We start from the raw sequence: 24,089 nt of genomic DNA on the forward strand, positions 1-24,089 counted from the left end.
CAACATGCACACAATATAAAAGCAATAAATAGAAAATCTAATTTTCAACTATTATGGCTTTTATCTCTAGTTGTCCTCCGTGTGTTGTCATCCCAAGCTCTGCCATATTTGGCCATCGCATCCATCTTGCTCCTAGTTCCGCTGCGCCTCTGGTCCTTAGAAGGTTCCACGCTTTGCAAGATTCGATCCATGACATAAATAGAATTTTACATTTTGATCCTATATTCCATAAAAGGAATGTACATGTATCTAGATCAAAAAATAAAATCCTAATAAAACTAAATACAGCTCCTGCTGTATTTTATAATACAATCATGCACACACTATAAAATGCCCTTGACATGTCCAAGGGTCCAATCACACACATAATAACTATAAGCCATAATAGTTGGATCCTGCATCCACAAAGTTAGCACATCCTACTATTAACCTGCCTAAATTATGTATGACATGTGCATAATTAAACTAATACCAAATACACAGAGGCAAAACCCTAGCTCTGATACCAATTGTTGGTTGCTACTCAGAAAACCTAGAGGTTCCACTGTACAAAAATTTTGTACAAAGGTCTAAACCTTTTCCTAGCTACCATGTGTTCTTTTAAATTAAATTTTGGATCGGCTGCAGAACTTAACACGTTTGATCCAAAACTTAATCTATTTGTTCTTTTAGGTTTTGACTTGGATCTCTGCGGAACTTAACACGTTTGACCCAAATCACCTTAAGTTATTAATTCCATTAAATATTAATTTCCATAATTGGTTCCCAGTACTGACGTGGCGAGGCACATGGCCTTCTTGGATATGGGAGCAACCACCACCGACTAGACAAAACCTTTTATAGAAATCTAATATTTAATTTCCTAAAATAACTTTAGGTTAACCGAAAAGAACAATCAAATCACAAGGAAAAAATAAAACAAAAGAACACAACTTCGAAAAACATATTCGAAATACTAGAATCGTAAGCCTCTTGTATTTGGTATTATTTCCAAAAATAACTAGTATGATGCGGAAAGAAAAAATACTAGTTATACCTTTTAGAAAGACCTCTTGATCTTCTACCGTATTCCTCTTCTAACCTCGGGCGTTGTGTGGGCAACGATCTTCCGAGATGAGAATCCACCAAAGCACCTTCTTCTCCTTTCTTCAAGTTTCGGCCAAGCACAAAGCTTCCAAAAGATGAAGATCTTTTTCCACCCACCAAGCTCCAAGGGATACAAGCTTTCTCTCCTTCTTCTTCTTCTTCTCCAAGTAGTATCCGGCCACCACCAAGAGGAAGAGAGGAAGAGAGGTTGGCCGGCCACAACACCAAGGAAAAGAGGGAGAGAAATAATAGAGGTTGTTCACCATGAAGCCTTCTCTACCCCCTCTTTTATAATCCTTGGTCTTGGCAAATAAGGAAATTTAATTAAAAACTTCCTTAATTCTTTTGCCATGAAAAGGAAAAATTTATTTAATTAAAAACAATTTTCCTTTTCTCAATTTACATGGCCGGCCACACCAAAGCTACAAACAAGGAGAGTTTTAATTAATTAAAACTTCCTAATTTGTCTCCAGAAATTTATAAAATTTCTCCAATAATTTAATCCCTTCATGATTGGTTTATAAAAAAAATTTAATAAATTAAAATCTTTCTTTTAAACATGTGGATAAAAAGAAAGTTATCTCTAAAAATTAAAATCTCTTTTAATCTACAAATAAGGAAAGATATCAAATCTTTTCTCAATCTTTTGTAGAAACTAATAAAAGAGAATTATTAATTTTTAAACTTTCTTTTAAATCATAAACATGGTTAAAAGGAAAATTTTCTTAAAATTTAAAATCCTCCTTTAATCAACAAATAAGGAAAGATTTCAAATTTTAAACTCTCTTTAAACATGTAGATGATTTACAAATAAGGAAAGTTTTTAAAAATTAAAACCATCCTTTTAAACTACAAATAAGGAAAGAGATTAATCTCTTCTCTTAATCTTTTGTAGAAAATTATAAAAGGAAATTTTTAATTTTAAACTCTCTTTAAAATCATGATATCCACATAAGAAATAATTTTAATAAAATCTTTTTAATATTCTAGTGGCCGCCACCTAAGCTTGGGACCCAAACTTTGGCCGGCCACCTACATAACTCATCCACTTGATCTTGGCGCCTAGCTTGGGTTCCAAGCTAGCTTGGCCGGCCCATTGGATGGGTAAGAATGTGGGTATCGGTGGGTATAAATCTCTATATACTAGAGGCTACGATAGGGACCGAGGAGGAATTGGTTTTGGTCTCCGATGAAATTAAGCATCCCGTGTCGCCCCAACACACAACTAATTTCATCAATAATAATTCATTCCACTAAAGAACTATTATTGAACTACACCAATCCCAAATTATATTTTGGGCTCCTTCTTATTATGAGCGTGTTAGTCTCCCTGTGTTTAAGATATTGAATGTCCACTAATTAAGTGAGTTACTGACAACTCATTTAATTAATATCTAAGTCCAAGAGTAGTACCACTCAACCTTATTATCATGTCGGACTAAGTCCACTGCAAGGTTTAACATGACAATCCTTATGAGCTCCTCTTGAGGACATTATCAACCTAGTATCTCTAGGACACAGTTTCCTTCTATAATCAACAACACACACTATAAGTGATATCATTTCCCAACTTATCGGGTTTATTGATTTATCGAACTAAATCTCACCCATTGATAAATTAAAGAAATAAATATCAAATATATGTGCTTGTTATTATATTAGGATTAAGAGCACACACTTCCATAATAACTGAGGTCTTTATTCTTTTATAAAGTCAGTATAAAAGGAACGACCTCAAATGGTCCTACTCAATACACTCTAAGTGTACTAGTGTAATCATATAGTTAAGATAAACTAATACCTAATTACACTACGACCTTCCAATGGTTTGTTCCTTTCCATCTTGGTCGTGAGCTACTGTTTATAATTTATAAGGAACCGATAACATGATCTTCTGTATGTGACACCACACACCATGTTATCTACAATATAAATTAATTGAGCAACTACATTTATCATAAATGTAGACATTTGACCAATGCGATTCTTATTTCTAGATTAATGTTTATACCAAAAGCTAGGCTTTTAGTATACACTCTAACACCGGGATCATATAATATAAGTCTCCCTTTTGTCTTGTCTTTTGCTTTTAAGAAAACAAATGATTCATCCAAGGGACCTATCTTAAATGCTTTTGAGATATACAAGTATATGGAGATAAATTATGGATCCCTAGATGGTAAGTAAAGAAATATCTTGTTAATTTGGTAATCTAGAGCAACACTGTTTTCTTTTAGAGTGTATCCTTTATACCTCTTTTCTCTTCAGCACTGACCATGGAAAGCTTTGTATCACATTACCCAAAAGAAGTTTGGGCACAAGAAGGTGGAGATCCATGCTTACCAGCTCCATGGTCATGGGTTCAATGTAATTCAGATCCGCAACCACAAATTGTTTCAATGTACTGAATGCTTCTCTAACTCTCATTGGTCTTTGTCATGTTTGCTTTGCTTTCCCATGCATGATTTCCAGTTTCTCTAGCTGACCTATGAATTGTTGCTAATGTACAAATTTTAGCTATCTTCTCGCCGCGTGAACTAATGAATAGATTCGTATAATGAACAGTAGACTATCAGGGAGAAATTTGACGGGGAATATACCTGCAGAGCTTGCTAGTTTAACTGGCCTAGTCGAATTGTAAGTTAGAATCTACTTCTGTTCCAAGTCAATTTATTTCATTCGGCACAACTGTTGATGGATTTAATGATTCCTTGTCACTGTGTCAAATTCAAATATTTCAGATGGCTTGATGGAAACGTGCTTTGTGGCCATATACCTGCTCTCGGTGCATGCTTAAGTCTTAGAAACATGTAATATATAAATATTGCTGGTTTATATATCAAACACTTAATCATTCGCTAGACTTTTTGAATTGTTTTTTTGCAGTCACCTTGAGAACAATAAGTTAACTGGTGATCTATCATTTTTGGATGGCCTATCAAATTTACAAGAACTGTATGTCCTTTCTTGCCATTATATTGTCATTTAACGAACATCAATGTTTGCCCAAATTTGTTCTCTTTTAACGTTTGGCTTTGTCTAGCACCAACTCCAGCATGAAGTAACTATTGAGCTTGCAGGTACGTGCAGAACAATATGCTGTCCGGAACAGTACATGGTCATCTTCTTGGCAAAAATATAGTTTTCACGTGGGTATTTCTTATTAGATTGTGTTGAATATCTCTTTAAGTCCTACTTTCCAATGAAATTACAATTATCAAACTTGGGTATGCTATTTTGAGGCGTATCCCCAAGAAACTTAGACTATTTTCAAGAGAAGGTAGGTACGACTCAATACAACTGACTAACTTTTGTCTGAAACATGTATATGAATTAAAGATATTGTTTTTTCATTTGCAGATGATCTTCCACCTCCCCAACCATTCCAAGAGTTAAGTGCTTCTTTCGGAGGATTTGGCATTGAAACAGCACATAGATATTGGTTATCTGAAATCAACGATGCCACAGAAAACTTTGCTAAAAAAGTTGGTTCTGGGGGCTATGGGACTGTGTATTATGGAAAGTTGAAAAACGGAAAAGAAATTGCCGTCAAAGTTCAAACCAATGATTCTTGTCAGGGAAACAGACAGTTCTCAAGTGAGGTAGCCGTTTACATAGCTTTGGGTAAAAGGGTTACTCTTAATTGCTTAGATGATTGCTTAGCCAAACCAAAAAGATATGCTTAAGGTTCTTCATAAAGTGTGTTTATGGTAGCTTGCTGAAGGATTGCACTAAGTTATTATTGCACCAGTTTGACCAATAAAATTTGTTCCAGGTTTCTCTACTTTCAAGAATACATCACAGAAATCTGGTTGAATTTCTCGGTTACTGCCAGCAAGAAGGCAAAAGCATTCTTGTATATGAGTTTATGCATAATGGAGCACTGAAAGAGCATCTTCATGGTAAGCATCATTCTGTTATGTTTCATATTTATCTAAGTTAAGAGTAATTAGTTGGTTCTGGGTATTCGCAGGCTCCTTGTCTCAGGAAAGTCCCATCAGTTGGATAAACAAACTTAACTCTTTGTATAAATCCTTTCACACTTGATACGCATATTGGTGTAATAAGCAAACTTAACTCTTTGTATAAACATGTCAAAGGTCCAGTAGCTCTTGACATATTACAACCTCTAATGTTGGTGATAAAAATATATACTGGAGACTAGCTAGACTTGTTGTTGAATTGGATTAAAATCATGTGATTTTTATTTTCACAGGAAGTAAAAGGGTGTTATATACTTAGCCAGTTTTGGTACTTTAATCACAGGAATTACACAAGTAGAGAAGATTTGATCCAACAAAACAATATACTTTGGCATATATATGTGTGATATATTGTTATGGGTACTATTTAGTTTTGTAAAGTTTGGTGATGTTTGGATGTTGATGTTTGGTACTTTAATGATGTTTGGATTGTAGGTTCTTGATCAATGATATTTTGTAGATAACTTGAACTGAAAGTGAGTTATGCAGTAATTTTAATTTGTGCCTAGAAAGAAGTATTGTTATCATATTCAATTGTGTACAGCGTCTTTGTCATTTTCATCTTTATGCCATTTACTCCTGGGAAATGACTTAACTTGCAATCATATGCTATTTACCTCAGGGAAAAGATAATGATCCCGTACCCAGAAAGGAGAAGAAAAGAGAAGCTAGGAGGGAGGAGAAAGCAGAAAAGGTTGCAGTTATTGATATGGTGTTTAGAAGATGCACAGTGTTTAGAAGATGCACAGTAGAGAAGACTTGATCCAACAAAATAAGATATTTTGGATTTTATATATATGTGTGATATATTGTTATGGGTACTATTTTGTTTTGAAAACTTTTGTGATGTTTGAATGTTGATGTTTTGTACTTTAATGAGGTTTGGATGATGATGTTTGGTACTTTAATGAAATTTGCATTGTAAATATTGATTATGTTTGGATTGTAGGTTTTTTATCAATGAAATTTGCACTAGATGATTTGCCCTGGATGAAATTTGCACTGGATGATGATGTTTTTTATAAACTGTTGAGTAGGAAAAGATTAATAAATTTTTTATTTATTGTCAACACACTACAACAAAAACCCTCATAGACATCGGTGGAACAACAACAGTTTTAAGCAAAAACCGATGTCTATGAGTATTTTACACCGGTTTTTCCAAAAACCGGTGTCTATGAGCACAGATTTTCGCTCATAGACATCGGTTTTTTAGCCGATGTCTATGAGCGCCTTTTTTTTTATTAATAGACACCGGTTTTAACATCGGTTTTTAAAACCCGATGTTAATGAACCAAAAAAAAAAAAAATTAATGTTTCCACTAGTCAAAATTTACAACACTTCGTTCCTTTCAAACCTAAACCAATATCGCGCCGCTTCTCTCAACCTAAACCTAAACCTCCTGACCATCTCTCTCAGCCTCATCTTCCCCTTCCCCTTCCCAAAAAATGTCAATTTCTTTGCGCGTGTCCTTCGCTCCGCACCTCCTTCTCCATGCCACATTCCGCCGGAATTCCATCGGCCGTCGATATAGAGTTTTTACTATCAGGATCTGCAGCTATCAGGCAATGGCGTCTGCTGAAGCCAAGACGACCCAGCCGCAAACCCTAGACTCTAAGGAGTCTCACTACATGAAGCTCCTCAGCCGCTCCTGCAAAGCCGGAAAGTTCAACGAGTCCCTCTATTTCCTGGAGTACATGGTGGGCAAAGGCTACAAGCTCGACGTCATCCTCTGCACTAAGCTAATCAAGGGGCTCTGCAGCTCGAGGAGCGTCGATAAGGCCGTGCGCGTGATGGACATCCTGGAGTCTCACGGTGAGCCCGATGTCTTCGCTTATAACGCGCTCGTCAGCGGCTTCTGCAAGGCCGGCCGCATCGAATCGGCTATCGAGGTCCTCGGTCGGATGAAGAGCCGGCGCTGTCCTCCGGACATCGTCACCTACAATATTCTCATCGGCTGCTTCTGCACCAGGGGGAAGCTCGACCTGGCCCTGGAGGCCTTGGACAGGCTTCTGGACGACAAGTGCCAGCCGACTGTTGTCACCTTCACCATCTTGATCGAGGCGGCGCTGCTGCAGGGAGGGATTGGCGATGCCATGAAATTTTTGGACGAGATGATGTCGCAGGGGCTTCAGCCGGATAACTACACTTACACCGCCATAATCCGAGGGCTGTGCAGAGAAGGAATGGTGGATGCGGCGTACGAGTTCCTCAAGAGCTTGCCTTCGAGAGAATGCGACCCGGATGTAATGTCCTACAACGTCTTGCTCCGTGGGTTGTTGAGTTACAAGAGATGGGAAGATGGAGAGAAGGTTGTTGGTGAAATGCTTGAGACAGGTGTGAAGCCCAATACTGTTACCTATAGCCTTTTGATCAACTCTTTGTGTCATGAAGGTAAGCTAGACAGAGCAAAGCAGTTGCTTGACGATATGATCAGCAGAGGGCTGAAGCCTGATTCTTATAGCTATGACCCCTTGATCTCTGCTTATTACAAAGCACAGTGGGAAATTCTTAGGTCCGTGCTTTGTGAGAATTATATTGTGATAGAGCTTGTAATTGGAAATCATCTGTCTTTTTCTTCATTCATATTTGCAAATAGCATCTTAAAATCTTGTGTTAAATACTTATTCCAGGTTTTTATGAATGTGTTTGCAGTATGTTCTGTAATCTTTTTGAAAACTATTGGTAATATTTTGGCATAGCTGGTATTGATTTTCTATATACCTCCTTTCCTTTAAAAGCATTAGTTCTTCTTACTATTTCTGAACTTGACTTCTCAATCTTGGGTTACCAAATTTCTCAGTAACCTGATTTACAGGTCTTAGCTAGAGGCATAGAGTGCGACATTGCATTACTTGCAGTTGAGAGTGAAGAATTCTGGAAAGGTGCTGAACCACTTCGTTTTGGTCAATTGCCTTGCCTTCAGGTTGCTGTTGTTCATGAATTGCAAAAATGTTGCTCTTCCTTCATGATAAGCAACTTTTCCATAAGTAATTTGTGTTTCTTTTGATGCATCATTGAACCTGGTATTAGCCCTTCTCCAGTTGTTCATTGAATTGGCTTAATTATTTTTTAATTCCTATAAGCATTTTGCTTCAATGATACAACATATGATTGTTTTTTTTAATCCCTGACTTGCAGGATAATGAAGAGCTGGAAAATTGTAAATAACTGGCCTACACTTCTATATCTATAATTTTGATGAATTAAGTGTATCAAAATGCCATAATTAGCCTTTTTGTTCATCAAAGCAAACTCCAGTTACCAAGTTTGATAGATTGCTTGTGGTTCTTGTCACATAGTGGTTAGGTATTTATCCAATGTGAAGAAAGTGAGGAAATTTTATGTTCCATTTTGAATCACTGGTAGATGATGGGCTATTATAATATAATCTATAATGTTCTTTCATAAGGCAACGTACTCCATGTTTCTCCAAGTGAATTTATGCTTTGCCACTTGCAGCATGTTTTCTTTTGAAACAATAAAGATATTGATTATCCACACTTGAATTTTATCAGTGGTAATATGTACTTTTGGTATGCCAAGTCTGTATTTGTTGTCAAATCTTTATGTGATGAAGTGTGATCAAGTAGAAGTTCAGTTGTTGCAACAGTTAACATTTTCTAAGGCTCTCTTTTCTATAGGGTTATTTAATCTAGTTGTTCTTCCATAATTCATCAAACTAACAAGTTATATGATACACATGATTCAGTAACTGTTGTAGGATATCCACTTGGTGGAGATACAATCTCTGTGACAAAGGGTGTGGTATCACGAATTGAGGTTTGATTTCATGAAATTGTGATCATAAGCTTTTAGTATTTTTTTGGTGAATTTTATATTCTTGTTGAGATTGTTTTATAGATGATAAATTGCTGACTTAAGTGTTATCAATTTTAAGTTGGTTGAAAATTTTAGAACATGGTGTCCAAATGAGCTTTTTAATATTAATCATTGTCCAAATTTTAGAACATGGTGTCCAAATGAGCTTTTTAATATTAATCATTGTAATGCAATTGTAATAATATGAATCCTTTACGTTATTTTTGTATGTTTCATTGTAATGCTAAGTACCGCTCCTGAGCCTTGTTTCCCCTTGTTGTGATTAGGGACAAATTAGTGCATACTCGCAGTCTGGGTGACTATACCTGTATTTTTTTAGTAAGCTTACCGATTCTGATTGATGCCTAACAGGACCTAAATGACAATATGGCCATGGGTTTAAGTAATAAAAACACTTCTTATCTGTGTAATTATGAGTGCATAATATATCAAACATTTTAAAGATTTTTTTACTTTTCTCTATTTTGTAGGAATCCATAAATTGTATCAGCTTTAGTAATAAAAGTTCTAGATATCTTTGCTCTGGAGGAAGTGGGCATATTGTCAGAATATGGGACCTGCAGAGGAAAAGGTGCATCAAACGGTTGAGTGGTCATATTGACACAATTACAGGTGTAATGTACAACTGCAAAGATGAACATTTAGCATCCATCAACGAGAAGGGGGATCTCATACTTCATTATCTTGCTTCCGGAACACGGGCTGAACTCAAGGATCCAAATGGGCAGGTTATTGGCTGTCAAATATTTTGAAAATTCCAAACTTTCGCTCTACTAACATCTTTTTTGGTTTAACATGAATCTGTATCGGTGATGCGATTGCAGGTACTAAGAGTACTTGATTATTCTCGATTTAGTCGACATCTTTTGTCAACAGCTGGGGATGATGGATCTGTTCATATTTGGGATACAACTGGTCGCAGACCAAAGGTTAATAAAATAATATTTCTTAATCTGCTAAAATGAAGGAGAAATTGTATTTGTTCCCTGCATTCACTAAAAAATTGATCTCCATTCACTCTGGCTCTTGGTGTCAGGTTTCTTGGTTGAAACAGCATTCTGCCCCAACAACTGGTATTTGCTTCTCTCCATCAAGTGACAAGGTATTATCTTCCTAGGAATCTATTAAATGATTTGGATTTCTGGTGGATAATTATACATGGTTTGGCTAGTTTAGTTGGATGGGAGGTGCTTGTTCTATAGAAAATCAATGGCCATTATATCCTGACTTGTTTTCCCTGTAGATTATTGTTACAGTTGGTCTTGATAAAAAGTTGTATATGTTTGATTCTGGAACAAAAAGACCCTCATATTGCATGCCTTTTGAGGCACTCTTCTCATTGCTGGCATACTGTGATGATGGTAATCTATTGGCTGCTGGGACAAATAATGGACGTGTAGTATTCTATGATGTTCGAGGGAAACCTCAACCTTTCACAGTTCTTCGTGCATACAGTAGTTCAGAGGTAAGATATCTTATCTGCCAAGAATAGCATGTATTTCATAGTCATCTTGATTCTTTTTTTCACTGCTTCATTAAATAGTCTATTTATATGCTGATGATAGCATGCCTTTCATAGTCATGTTTGTTCTTTTTATGCTAAACAATCCTGTCAGGTCATGCAGAACATGCAAGCATATAGATGCTGCAAAGGTTTTTATTAGTTTATTTGATCTCATATGATAGATTTAGATTCAATTTCATCAAGTAATATGAGAAAATCACACGTTTGGGTTTTAGATTATTAGATCACAGGCAGTATAGAGGTAGTACAATAAATAGTATATCTCTTCATTTGCTTGTTAACTATGAACATTTTCTTTGTTCTTCTATGCTTCCTTCACTGTTATATTCGTTATCTTCCACAGCAGCCTTTAAAAACTCAGTATTCTATTTTATTTGATACATGCACACATTTGTTTTAGTTATTTGACATATGGTGAATTTATGTGTTTTTACAGTTTACAAATCTCAAGTACTCCAGAGTTGAAATTGATGAAGTGCGGTTCGAGTGGGCTGAATGCATGCTAGATTACATTTGAGACAGTTGTACCTTGATGTGTTAAAAGAATGTTATACTTTGATTTTGATATCTATTAGCTAGCTTTTGATGTAAAAAGAATGTTTGGGTATTTTATGGATATTGTTGTAAGAAGATTATTTATATAATTTGTGAATATTTGTGTATTTTATGGATATTATTGAATGAAGAATATTTGTACAATTTGTGAATATTTGTGTATTTTTTTTTGTTATTGTCGATTTTAAAATCAAATCTGTACTGTTAAAAAAAATACATATTACATCGGTTTTCCACCGATGTAAAACCGGTGTTATAAAGTAATATTACATCGGTCATTTACCGCTGCCAAAACTGGTGTTATTAACATACAATATTACATCGATTTTACACCGTGTATGAAACGGTGTCGTTAAGTGATACTACACCGGTTAATAACCGATTCGAAAACCGGTGTCGTTAAGTGATACTACACCGGTTTTAACCCGATGTCTAAAATGGCAGACTTTTAACATCGGCTTCATAGACATCGGTCGAAAATCAAATAGACACCGGTGGAAAACCGATGTCTATGAGCGATTTTGTTGTAGTGACATGTTGTATATTGTACCCAAAGACATCAGTTTAAATATGTCAAACTATTGTTAATAGCGTTAAAATACAACAGTGAAAAATCATTGTCAAACTGATGTTAATTAACATTGTTCGCTAAAAAGACAACGGTTTTTAACCGTTGTCAAACCAATGTCATTGGCAAAAAAGACAACGGTTTTTAGCCGTTGTCGTAGACAGTTCAAAACAGTTGTTGAAGAGCCTAGGCATACGCTCAAAGACAACGGTGAAAAACTGTTGTCTTTGAAGGAAAAGACAACAGTTTTTCACCGTTGTAAAAAATGTTGTCTTTGCCTTCAAAGACAATGGTTAAAAACTGTTGTCTTTTACCACCCCTTTTAACAACACGGCCTTTAACAACAGTTCAAAATGGCCTACGACAACGGTGAAAAACCGTTGTTGTTTGACTTTTTTCTTGTAGTGCGGGCTCCTTCTTATCATGAGTGTGTTAGTCTCCCTATGTTTAAGATTACGAATGTCCACTAATTAAGTTACTGACAACTCACTTAATTAATATCTAACTCCAAGAGTAGTATCACACAACTTCATTGTCATGTCGGACTAGGTTCACCTGTAGGGTTTAACATGGCATCCTTATGAGCTCCTCTTGGAGACATTCTCAACCTAGATAACTAGGACACAGATTCCTTCTATAATCAACAACACAGACTATAAGTAATATCATTTCCCAACTTATCGGACATATTGATTTATCGAGTTAAACCTCACCCTTTGATAAGTCAAAGAAATAAATATTAAATATATGTGCTTGTTATTATATTAGGATTTAGAGCACATACTTCTATAATAACTAAGGTCTAGTTCTTTTACTAAGTCAGTACAAAACGAACTTACCTAAATGGTCCTACTCAATATACTTAAAGTGTATCATTGTAATTTATTAGTCAAGATAAAATAATATTTAATTACACTATGACTATTCTGATGTTTGTTCCTTTCCATCTTAGTCGTGAGCAACTATTTATAATTTAAAGAGAACCGGCAACATGATCTTCTGAGTGTGACACCATACTCCATGTTATCTACTATATAAATTAATTGAACAATTACATTTAACAAATAAATACAGATATTGACCAATGTGATTCTTTTATTTCAAAAATAAATGTTTACAAAAGCTAGGCTTTTAGTATACACTCCAATAGTAACCCCATTCTTGGTGGATAAAACTGCAAAGTGGTGGGAGAGCATTGTACCTCCCATGTTGGAAATGGGACCAATCACATGACAGAAGTTTTGGGAAGCCTTTTTGAGGTAATATTTCCCAATGGTCATATGACTTCAGAAGCTGACTAAATTCAACAATCTCACTCAAGCTCCAGAAATGTCAGTAGTAGAATATTCATCCAAGTTCCACGCACTAGGAACCTATTCTCCAGCAATCATGACAGATGAGACATTAAAACTTTATCATTTCAAGAAGAGCATGAATAGCAGAATTCAGTCAGCTCTTGCGGTCTTCGAGCCAAGGGATTTTGAAGATGTAATGAGGGTAACAATCTGAGCTGAAATGGATATCAAGCGGCAAGAAGAGGAAAATAATTTAAAAGGCCCACACGAGTCAGGGCTCCTCTAGCAATGGTCAAATGTTCAAAAGGTTAAATCTTTCAATCCACCAACGCAGAGGACTCGCACCCCTTTGGACCAACCAAGAGGCTAAGGCGTGTCCCACTTGCAAAATTGCGCACCCTGGAGAGTGCAAGAAGAAGGCAGGAACGTGCTTTCGATGTGGACAAGGAGGCATCGTATCGCTCAATGCCATTATCCGGAGTAAAAGGCTGGAGGTGCAAGACATGATACAAGTACAAGGGCTCAGGGAGATAAAAAAGTAGTTGCAAATGCCCGTGTATATGTCATAACCCAAGAAGAAGCAAAGGTAGTCAATGACATCGTGGCAAGTACCATTCTAATCAACAAACTACCTGCTTATATATTATTTAATTACGGTATCACACACTCATTTATCTCTAAGAGAATTGCGAAGAAAATAAGGGCCAAATTAGAAAACTTAGAAGAACCTTATAAGGTAGCGACACCAGCAAATAAAACCCTAGAAAAACGCACACACTATATAAGAGTTTTAGTACCCAAATAATAAATCAAGAGTTTAGGGTCTATCTAATCTAACTCAACATGGTGAAGACCATCCGATTCCAAACTTAGATCAAGAAGAGATCGTGTTCCATGGTAAAGTTAAAGAGCGGAAATCTCTCTTATCCTCTTCTCAAACTTGGAAAGCCATGAAATGTGGGGAAAAGTATACCTTGCAATGATGAATGAGATCAAGGAAGACTCTGAGTTAAGACTAGAAGATATACCGATAGTAAGGGAATTTCCAGATGTGTTTCCAGACGAACTTCTAGAGAACCTCCGGACTGAGAAATTAAATTCGAGGTCAATTTAGTGTCAAACGCCACGCCTATTTCAAAGGCTCCATACCGAATGACCCAAGTGGGATTCAAGAAACTCAGTGAATAACTCTAAAAACTACTAGATAAGACCCAGATAAGGCCAAGTATATTACCATGAGGAGCACTAATGTTATTCATAAAGAAAAAAGATGACAACATGTGATTCTACATTGATTATAAGGAGTTAAATAATATCACAATCAAGAACAAATACCCTCTACCAAGAATTGTTGATCAATTCTTGATCTATTTGACCAACTCAAAGGAGCTAAAGTGTATTCAAAGCTCAACTTGAGGTCAGGATACCACTAGTTTAAAATCAAAGGAGAAGAGCTTCTAAAAATTGCTTTTCAAACGAGAAATGGGCGTTACGAATTCACAGTAATCCCATTTGGATTAACAAACACTCCCATAGCATTCATGGACCTTAAGAATCATGTCTTCAAACCATTCTTAGACAAGTTTGTGGTATTATTTATCGACGATATCCTGGTCTACTCATCAAGTAAAGAAGACCACATAGAACACCTCCGACTTACACTGAAACTCTTTGTGAGAAACAATTATACGTCAAGTTCAAGAAATGTGAATTCTGGCTAAAGAGTGTAATCTTCTTGGGTTATATCTGTAAGACCGTTCGATTCAATAGAGGGGGGGGGTGAATATCGATTCGAAAATCTCGAGTTAAGACGCAACGGAAAAGTAAAGAAGTAAAGAGATGAACACTGTTGATTTTTACTTCGTTCGGAGCCTGTGACGACTCCTACTCGAAGGCCCGTACTCCTTGAGTACTTTCGTTGGGCAATTCACTAGCAATTCGGATAATTACAATTTATGTACAAATATTGCTAATGAAAAGAAAGAAAACAAAGCTAACCGACAAACAATGAATTAAAAAGAGAACCGGAGTGAGTCGTCGGAGCTTTGTGAACGTCGTTGGAGCGCAGAGCAGCAGAGTGATTGGACTCAGAGTTCTCAGAAGACAGATCTTTCGAAGCTCCTGCCTGGGGCTTCTTTTATATGCTGCTCCGGGCGCCTGGATCCCTTCCGGGCGCCTGGATCCCTTCCGGGCGCCTGGAATGTGACGTAACACTCCCAACCAGCATGCTCCAAGTGTCAACGTCGTCCTGGGGATAAAATTTTCCTCCGGGTGCCTGGATCTCTTCCAGGCGCCCGGACTTCCGGGCGCCCGGAGCCATTCCGGGCGCCCGGACCCTCACTGTTCCCTACCTGCAAAACAGTGTTAGTCCGAGGCAAATAAACCCTGCAGCACAGTTTGTTAGCACATTTTTACAGATACGCTAAGTAATAAAAATTAGCATCAAGAGTATGACTTAGATTCCGTCTTTCCAAGACCGGAATCTAGTCACGATCTCGACTTAGATATCCGAAATGGATCTAAGCCGGATCGACGCCTAATGTTCCCTTCTCGGGAACGCGTCCTCGCAGTCACTCCCTTCCAGTGACTTACCTTACTTACCTGCCAGACGTCCGGTCAGCCCGTCGACCCGTCTGGACTTCTTGCCAAGCGTCCGGTCAGCCCGTCGACCCGCTTGGACTTCTCGCCAGCTATCCGGTCAGCCCGTCGACCTAGCTGGACTTCTCGCCAAGCGTCTGGTCAACCCGTCGACCCGCTTGGACTTCTCGCCAGACATCTGGTCAGCCCGTCGACCTGTCTGGACTTCTCCTGCACACTTGATCAAAGTGTCAGACAACAACAAGACTAACTTAACCTATTTGTCATTCATCAAAACCTAGGTTAAATCGTTAGTGCTAGCCGCACCAACAATCTCCCCCTTTTTGATGGAATGACAACCTGGTTAAGTTAGTGAAAGCATATGCAAGAAACAACATGCATTTATGTGGTTTTAAAGTTAGTTTGTGTTTTCAAATTAGTTTAGCTAACTTAACCACCTAACCCTTCTCCCCCTTTGGCATTCATCAAAAAAACAAGGGTAAACAATCATAGTGTAGAGTTACTGAAAACAATAACACCTAATCTTGAAAAATAACTGAGTTTGGTTCAGGATTCAAGGACAAAAGTATAATTTTTAAATCCAAGAAAAGATCAAGTTGACTGGGGGGAGTATAAAGATTTGAAAACTTTTAAGTTTAATTTTCAAACATAAGTGTATAAGGTCTAAATTTCAAGATTAAATTTTCAAAACAAGTTTCAACTTTGAAACGTTTTTCAAACATAAGTTTTCAAAACCAAAATTTCAAAACTAAGTTTGAAAAATCTATTTTTTCAAAACTAATTGAAATTTATTTTTCAACACTAAGTTTGTAAAAGATTCAAATTTCAAAATCAAGGAAAATGTTTTTGAGAAGCTTAGTTTGTAAAATAATTTTTGTAAAAGTTAACCTTCAAATCAAATTGTCAAAACTAAGTAAAATCAAATTTTAAGAACTAGATTCAGGAACATTTTCAAAGTAAAGTTAAATTAAATTTAAATCTTTACTTTTTAGAATGTTTTGATAAAATTTGTTTTCCAAAATCAAATTTTCAAAGTTTAAACGTACTAGATTCAAAACCATGGTTTAAAATACTTGAAAAGTTCAGTTTTCAAAGACTAGGTAAAAAGGATAAAAAGTTTGTGAAAAAAAATTTCACAATTTTAAACAAGTTGTTTTTAAATTTTGATTTTCAAAATTAAGTTTAAAATTCAATTTGAAAAACTAAAGTAGTTTTATTTCTCCCCCTGAATTTGATACTTAAAGCTTACCAGCTGTCTAACCAATTAGGTACTAACTAACTATCAGAAGATAGTAGCTTTCACTTAGTTAGTCAGATTAAGTTAATTATGATCAGTCAGTGTTTGACTTGACTGATGAACTTTAATCTGATTAATATCTGAATTGTATTTAACGTCCAGACTTATGCTGATGCACTGAAATAAGCATCTTAAGTCCAGACAGTTGGCCTATGCATCTCACCCCTTTCTATGTTTATCAAACACAAGCAAGGTAAACCTAAGATGTTGGTGAGATGCTCAAGAACTAAACCTATGGGTACATGCTTTCTAAGGATGTAAAACTAGTCTAAGGCAAAAATTTTTTTTTTTGAAAAATCTAAAAATGGAAAGTTTTGAAAACAAACAAGTTTAACCTATAATTTGATAAAACCATTTTTGAAAGTATTTTGAAATTTCCTAGTCTATTGAGCACATCCCTAATTGTCGTCGTAAGTTGCTAAATTCACTCTCAGGGAGTGGTTTTGTAAAAATGTCAGCTAAATTTGATTTAGACTCAATGTACTTGAGTTCAATATCACCTTTAGTAACATGATCCCTGATGAAGTGATGCCTAACTTCAATATGTTTGGTTCTTGAATGATGTACAGGATTCTTGGTTAAGTTAATCGAACTTATATTATCAATTAATACTTTTACATTTGTGATATTTAAGTTGAAATCTTTTAGAGTATGCATCATCCATAATATTTGTGCAACACACTCGCCTATAGCTATGTATTCTGACTCAGTTGTAGATAGTGCAACACAGTGTTGCTTTCTACTAAACCAGCTGACAAGGGATGGACCAAGTAGTTGGCATCCACCACTTGTGCTTTTGCGGTCTAATTTGCATCCGGCATAATCTGAGTCAGAATATCCTATTAATTCAAAGTTGTTGGTCCTAGGATACCAAATTCCTACATTTGTGGTTCCCTTGAGGTATCTAAAGATTCTTTTGACTTGAGTCAAATGAGATTCTTTAGCACAGGTTTGGTATCGAGCACACATACAAACTGCAAATAAAATGTCAGGTCGGCTTGCAGTTAGGTAAAGTAGACTACCTATTGCGCTCCGATAATGTTTTAAGTCTACTGATTTTCCATTAGGATCATCATCTAGGATTGTGTTTACGGCCATAGGTGTTTTTATTTCTTTAGTGTTTTCCATTCCAAATTTTTTAAGTAATTCCTTAGTATATTTTTGTTGATAAATATAATTTCCTTCATTTGTTTGTTTGACTTGTAACCCTAGAAAATAAGTTAATTTTCCTACCAGACTCATTTCGAATTCGTGTTCCATTAGGTTTGTAAATTCGTTTAAAAACTCTGAGTTTGTTGAACCAAAGATGATATCATCTACATAAATTTGAGCTATAAAAATATCTTCTTTTATTGATTTCACAAATAGTGTTGGGTCAATTTGACCTTGGTTGAACTCTTTAGAGGTTAAGTAAGATGTTAGTCTTTCATACCATGCCCTAGGTGCCTGTTTAAGTCCATATAATGCCTTTTTTAATTTCAATTTGTTTGCAGAAATTTGTAAAAATTTCAAAGGTTTCATCTTTATTTTTTAAGAATTTGACCCAAGTGAACCTGGAATAGTCATCTATTATAACTAAACAGTATAGACTTCCATTTATTGATTTGACCCCATGGGAGTCAAATAAATCTAAGTGTAAAAGTTCTAGGACTGAGTTGGTTTGGGATTCATTAATTGGTTTGTGGGTAGATTTTGTTTGTTTGCCTTGTTGACAAGCATTACATATTGTTGAATCTAAGTTAGGTAATTTTGGTAAGCCTCTAACTAGACCATTTAATTTACTTATGTTTCTGAAATGTGTGTGTGACATTCTTCTGTGCCATAACCAGGTTTCTTCTTTTTTTGTTAAATAACACTTGACTGAAGAGGTGGTTAAGTTGATGGCATAGATATTGTCTTTTCTAAAGCCTTTTAGGCTTATAGTTGGATTATCTACATGTTTGATCAAACATTCTGAGGATAGAAATTTTACCTTATACCTAGTGTCACACAATTGACTTATACTCAGAAGATTGTATTTAAAATTTTCAACAAGTAGAACATTTGAAATTATGAAATCTATTTTTAATTCAATATTACCTATACCAATTACCTTGAGTTTACCGTTGTTTCCAAAGGCAACTGTTCCTAGGCTTTTGTAGGTTAATTGAGTGAACTTGGTGTGATCTCCAGTCATATGTTTGGAGCAACCACTGTCCAAAATCCACTTGGTTTCCTACAACAAGTAGGATTTTTATGTTAGTCTTAGTTTATCAATTTTTAATCAATCAATTTTTTTTTTTTATTTTGAAATTGATTTTTAAGTTTAAAGTTAAAATTTTGAAAATAATTTTTAAATTTAAAACTAACATTTTGAAAATAATTTTTAAGTTTAAAATTAAAATTTTGAAATTAATTTTTAAGCCTTATTCATCTCACCCGATCTATATTATCAATCAGGGAATCCTATGATTTTGTGAGATGAAATTAGATTTTTAATTATGGAGTTTTGGTTTAACGTGTGTTAGATTCAGATTTAGTTTTGGTTTCCACAAATAGGCATTCTTCGGATAAATTTCTAAGCTTGGTGAGTCACATGGACATCATTAGAAGTAACCAACCTTTCGAAGTTTTCTGAATAGTCCTATCCACGGAACTTAGTACTAAATCTTGGTCTAACTGGTTAGGATTCGTTTAAGGGTAGCTTCGGTCAGTTCCACTTGGCCAAATGCACCATATCGAAGCCATATCTTTCTAGACATGCGATGTCCAAGCTTCCCTAACGTACTATCATCCAAAAACTTCACCAGTACCATGAGTCAAGTTAAACTTGGTCTCTCTTTAACTAATCCTAATTACCCTGCCGGGTTAGTTTGTTTTGGGTTACCCTGTCGGGTAGGTTAGTTTTGGAGGTGCCAGCTATTCTGGAGCCTCCCCCTGAATTATTGGTCATTAATTTAGATTTTGGGTTTGTGTCGATTCTTTTTATAGTTATAATCAACTTGGTGATAATCTAAATTTTGTTGAGTTTTGAATTTTGATTTTAATTTAGATTTATATTTTAGTTTTTGATCTGATTTATTCAAGTTTATATAATGTATTTTATCTTTAGGTATATAGAATTGATTAAGTCCTACTTGCGTGGTTAAGCACGCTTTCGGGACCCAAGCTTGTTTAGTTGCTTTGTGTTGGGTTAATAATGATTTAAAGGTTTTGTTTGAGTTTGACTTATATCCAAGTCCGGTTTTATTATAGCATGTCTTTTGGTTATTTAGAATTAAATCTAAATTTTTAGATCTTGTTGTGAATTTTTCCAACAATTCTTTTAACTTATTAATTTCATTTTTTAATGATAAATTCTCCTCCTCAAGTGTTCGATCTTGAGTTGGATTCGAATTTTTTAATTGTTCCTTGAGGTTTTGATTTTCCTCAAGAAGCGATTTATTTTTATTTTCCAATTTAATTTATTTTTATTTAAACACGAGATAATTCTAAAGAATTTACGATTTAAGTTTAGGTATACCTCTTGGAACCTTGGAAGCAGTGCGGACTCGTGGCTCGATTCGGTTCGGACCCGTCTTCCGATTCCTCTTCGCGAGCCATCAGCGCGAGGTGACTTTGGTGCTTTTGCCTTTCTCCCTCCGATTCGTCTGAGGAGGAATCGTCCCATGTTGCTTTGAGGGCTTTCTTCTTTGTTGACTTTGGTTTGTCAAGTTTCAATCTTGGGCATTCGTTCTTGTAGTGCCCCTTTTTGTTACATCCGAAACATGTGACATTTCTTGAGTCGGCTGGCGAACTGATCTTCTTTCTTGTGAAGCTTCTCTTTTCCTGGTGAACATTTTCCTTACCGGGTTCACCAGGTGTTCTTCGTCTTCAGAGTCTTGATCGGAATCTTCTTCAGATTCGGGCTTGTTCTTCTTTTCTTTAGAGGAACTTGCAAATAAAGCTACACCTTTCTTGACCCCGGCGTTAGTTTGCTCATGAAGTTCTAATTCACAAAAGAGTTCATCCAATTTTAATTTAGATAAATTTTTTGAAATTTTGTAGGCATCTACGATTGATGCCCACAAATTGTTTCGCGGAAAGCATTTAATGCATACCTGATTAAGTCTCGGTTCTCCATTTGGTGGCCTATCGCGTGGAGACCGTTGAGGATATCTTTGACCCTCGCGTGGAGCTGACTTGCCGTTTCTCCTTCCTGTATTTTTATATTAAAAATTTTATTTAATAGCAAATCTCTTTTTGTTACCTTCGCGTCGCTTGTTCCTTCGTGTAGCTCGATCAGTTTATCCCAAAGCTCCTTAGCGTTTTGATGCGGTCCGACCCGATTCAGTTCTTCTCGTGTTAGTCCGCAGTGTAGAGTATTGATGGCTTTGTTTTCAATTGATGCCTTTTTCTTTATATCATTTGTCCAGTCTTCAGGGTCTACTATGTTCCCGGAGTTGTACTGGAATTTTGTAAGCCCTTGTGACGCTCATCCATTGGTCGTAGTCTGTCTTCATGTAGACCTCCATTCTCCTCTTCCAGTACGAAAAGTCATCCCCGTTGAATAGGGGAGGACGTACTGTGTTGAAGCCTTCTTGTTGAGACATCTTATCCTGCACACACTAAATTAACTGGAAAAAAATCCCAAGACTTCGTCTTGGATTAGCAGTGCGGGAGAAATAGAAACTCTAAGTTGGTGTTGTACCAATTTAGATTTTAAATGCAATGAAAAAAAATCTTCCAAAAAGATAATAATATCAGTTTGGAATTGTTAAAAAAAATGATTTCACCCCCTGTCTGATTGGATCAGAGCGGTACCGGCTCTGATACCACTTGTAAGACCGTTAGATTCGATAGAGGGGGTGAATATCGATTCGAAAATCTCGAGTTAAGACGCAGCGGAAAAGTAAAGAAGTAAAGAGATGAACACTGTTGATTTTTACTTCGTTCGAACCTGTGACGACTCCTACTCGAAGGCCCGTACTCCTTGAGTACTTTCGTTGGGCAATTCACTAGTAATTCGGATAATTACAATTTACGTACAAATATTGCTAATGAAAAGAAAGAAAACAAAGCTAACCGACAAACAATGAATTAAAAAGAGAACCGGAGTGAGTCGTCGGAGCTTTGTGAACGTCGTTGGGCCTTGAGCAGTGAGTGATTGGACTCGAGTTCTCGAAGACCGATCTTTTGAAGCTCCTGCACAGGGCTTCTTTTATATCTGCTCGGGCGCTGGATCCCTTCCGGGCGCACGGATGTCCATAACACTCCCAACCAGCATGCTCCAAGTGTCAGCGTCGTCACCGGATAAAATTTGCCACAGGCGCTGGATCTCTTCAGGCGCCGGACTCAGGCGCCGGAGCCATTCGCCGGACCTCATTCCTACCTGCAAAACAGTGTTAGTCCGAGGCAAATAAACCCTGCAGTACAGTTTGTTAGCACATTTTTACAGATACGCTAAGTAATAAAAATTAGCATCAAGAGTATGACTTAGATTCCGTCTTTCCGAGACTGGAATCTAGTCACGATCTCGACTTAGATATCCGAAATTGATCTAAGCCGGATCGACGCCTAATGTTCCCTTCCCGGGAACGCGTCCTCGCAGTCACTCCCTTCCAGTGACTTACCTTACTTACCTGCCAGACGTCCGGTCAGCCCGTCGACCCGTCTGGACTTCTTGCCAAGCGTCCGGTCAGCCCGTTGACCCGCTTGGACTTCTCGCCAGCTATCCGGTCAGCCCGTCGACCTAGCTGGACTTCTCGCCAAGCGTCTGGTCAGCCCGTCGACCCGCTTGGACTTCTCGCCAGACATCTGGTCAGCCCGTCGACCTGTCTGGACTTCTCCTGCACACTTGATCAAAGTGTCAGACAACAACAAGACTAACTTAACCTATTTGTCATTCATCAAAACCTAGGTTAAATCGTTAGTGCTAGCCGCACCAACAATATCATATCAGTAGAGAGAGTATCAGTGGACCCAAAGAAGGTGGAGATGATAGTAGAATGGTTACGACCAACAATAGTTACCGAAGTTCGAAGCTTCTTAGGATTAGCTGACTATTATAGGAAATTCGTCGAAGGATTTTCTTCCATAGCCATACCTCTGACCAAACTCACCCAGAAAAATTTCAAGTTCAATTGGGATGGAGATGTGAGAGGAGTTTTGAGACCTTAAAAGGAAAACTAGCGTCGACACCAATATTGATTCTACCCACTGAAGGCAAGAGTTTTATTGTCTATAGTGATGCTTCAAAAGGAGGCCTGGGTGCATGCTTATACAAGAGGGCAGAGTGATTGCGTAAGCATTAAGAGAGTTAAAGACATATGAGCAAAATTATCCTACCCATGACCTCAAGCTGGTAGTAGTAGTCTTCACTTTAAAAATTTGACGACACTACTTATACGGGGTTAAATGTGAAATCTTTGCCGACCACTAGAGCTTCAAATACTTATTTACTCAAAAGGAACTAAACATGAGGTAGAGATGGCGGATTGAGTTCCTCAAGGAGTACGATCTCATTATTAGTTACCATCCAGGAAAAGCCAACAAAGTGGCAGACGGTTTGAGCCTAAAAAACTTAGAAAAGAGGATTCTTGCTTCAGTGCCAGTCGAACCATGCATACACGAAAGAATCAAAATGAGCTAGAACCAATACCCTAATTTGATTAAACTCAAAGCCCAAGCATAGGAGGGAAAATCTTCATAATTTCAGGTAGATGGTAATAACACAGTTTAGATGAGGGAACAACTATGTGTACTAAATGTTGACAACCTCCGAAAGGAAGTACTATCTGAGGCACACAAATCTAAATTCTCAATTCACCTCGGAAGCACAAAAATGTCTAAAGACTTGAGAAAAGCTTCTGGTGGAGTGGAATGAAGCGAGACGTGGTAGACTTCCTAACTAAGTGTTTAGTGCATCAACAAATGAAGGTCAATCACTAGCGACCTAGAGGACTCTTACAATTATTAGAAATTTCAAAATGGAAATGGGAACACATTTCAATGGACTTTGTGGTAGGGTTACTGAGATCACGCTAGAGTCATGATGCTATATGGATAATTATGGATAAACTTACCAAGTCTGCTCACTTCATATCAGTCGGCATAAATAATATTCTCAACAAGCTAGCAAATCTTTATATGAATAACATAATGTGACTTCATGGAGTGGCGATATCTTGTCTGATAGGGATTCAATATTTGTGTCCAGATTTTGAAAAAGCTTCTAACAAACAATGGACTCTAAAGTTACTCTTAGCATAGCTTACCATTCACAAACCGATGGGCAAATGGAAAGAACCATCCAAACACTCAAAGATATGTTGCGAGTATGTGCGCTAGATTTTAGTTCAAATTGGGCTGACCATTTGC

At 36.8% G+C, this 24,089-nt stretch overlaps 1 protein-coding gene and 1 long non-coding RNA gene across 2 annotated transcripts; both read left to right on the forward strand.

The window, feature by feature from the left end:
- Nucleotides 1–3,355: 3,355 nt before the first annotated feature.
- Nucleotides 3,356–3,853, forward strand: LOC122014392. The gene is made up of 3 exons (XR_006120662.1): nt 3,356–3,487; nt 3,652–3,723; nt 3,828–3,853. It is a non-coding gene; the product is annotated as an uncharacterized LOC122014392 (long non-coding RNA).
- Nucleotides 3,854–6,631: 2,778 nt separating this feature from the next.
- Nucleotides 6,632–8,241, forward strand: LOC122014014 (pentatricopeptide repeat-containing protein At3g04760, chloroplastic-like). The gene is made up of 5 exons (XM_042570212.1): nt 6,632–7,622; nt 7,704–7,724; nt 7,773–7,775; nt 7,889–7,996; nt 8,212–8,241. The coding sequence occupies exons 1-5, from the start codon at nt 6,639–6,641 to the stop codon at nt 8,239–8,241; spliced, it is 1,146 nt and encodes a 381-aa protein (XP_042426146.1). The 5' UTR covers nt 6,632–6,638.
- The last annotated feature ends 15,848 nt before the right edge of the window (nt 8,242–24,089 follow it).

Source organism: Zingiber officinale, chromosome 8B, assembly GCF_018446385.1.
Source record: "Zingiber officinale cultivar Zhangliang chromosome 8B, Zo_v1.1, whole genome shotgun sequence".
In the NCBI taxonomy this organism is placed as follows: Eukaryota; Viridiplantae; Streptophyta; class Magnoliopsida; order Zingiberales; family Zingiberaceae; genus Zingiber; species Zingiber officinale.

Bases quoted from the DNA above. Each gene is read 5' to 3' on its own strand.
- LOC122014014 (XM_042570212.1), top strand. From the start codon at position 6,639: ATGGCGTCTGCTGAAGCCAAGACGACCCAGCCGCAAACCCTAGACTCT. The intron at 7,623-7,703 runs GTAATTGGAAAT...TACTTATTCCAG, and splicing joins ATTATATTGTGATAGAGCTT to GTTTTTATGAATGTGTTTGC. The intron at 7,997-8,211 runs GTTGCTGTTGTT...CCTGACTTGCAG, and splicing joins GTCAATTGCCTTGCCTTCAG to GATAATGAAGAGCTGGAAAA.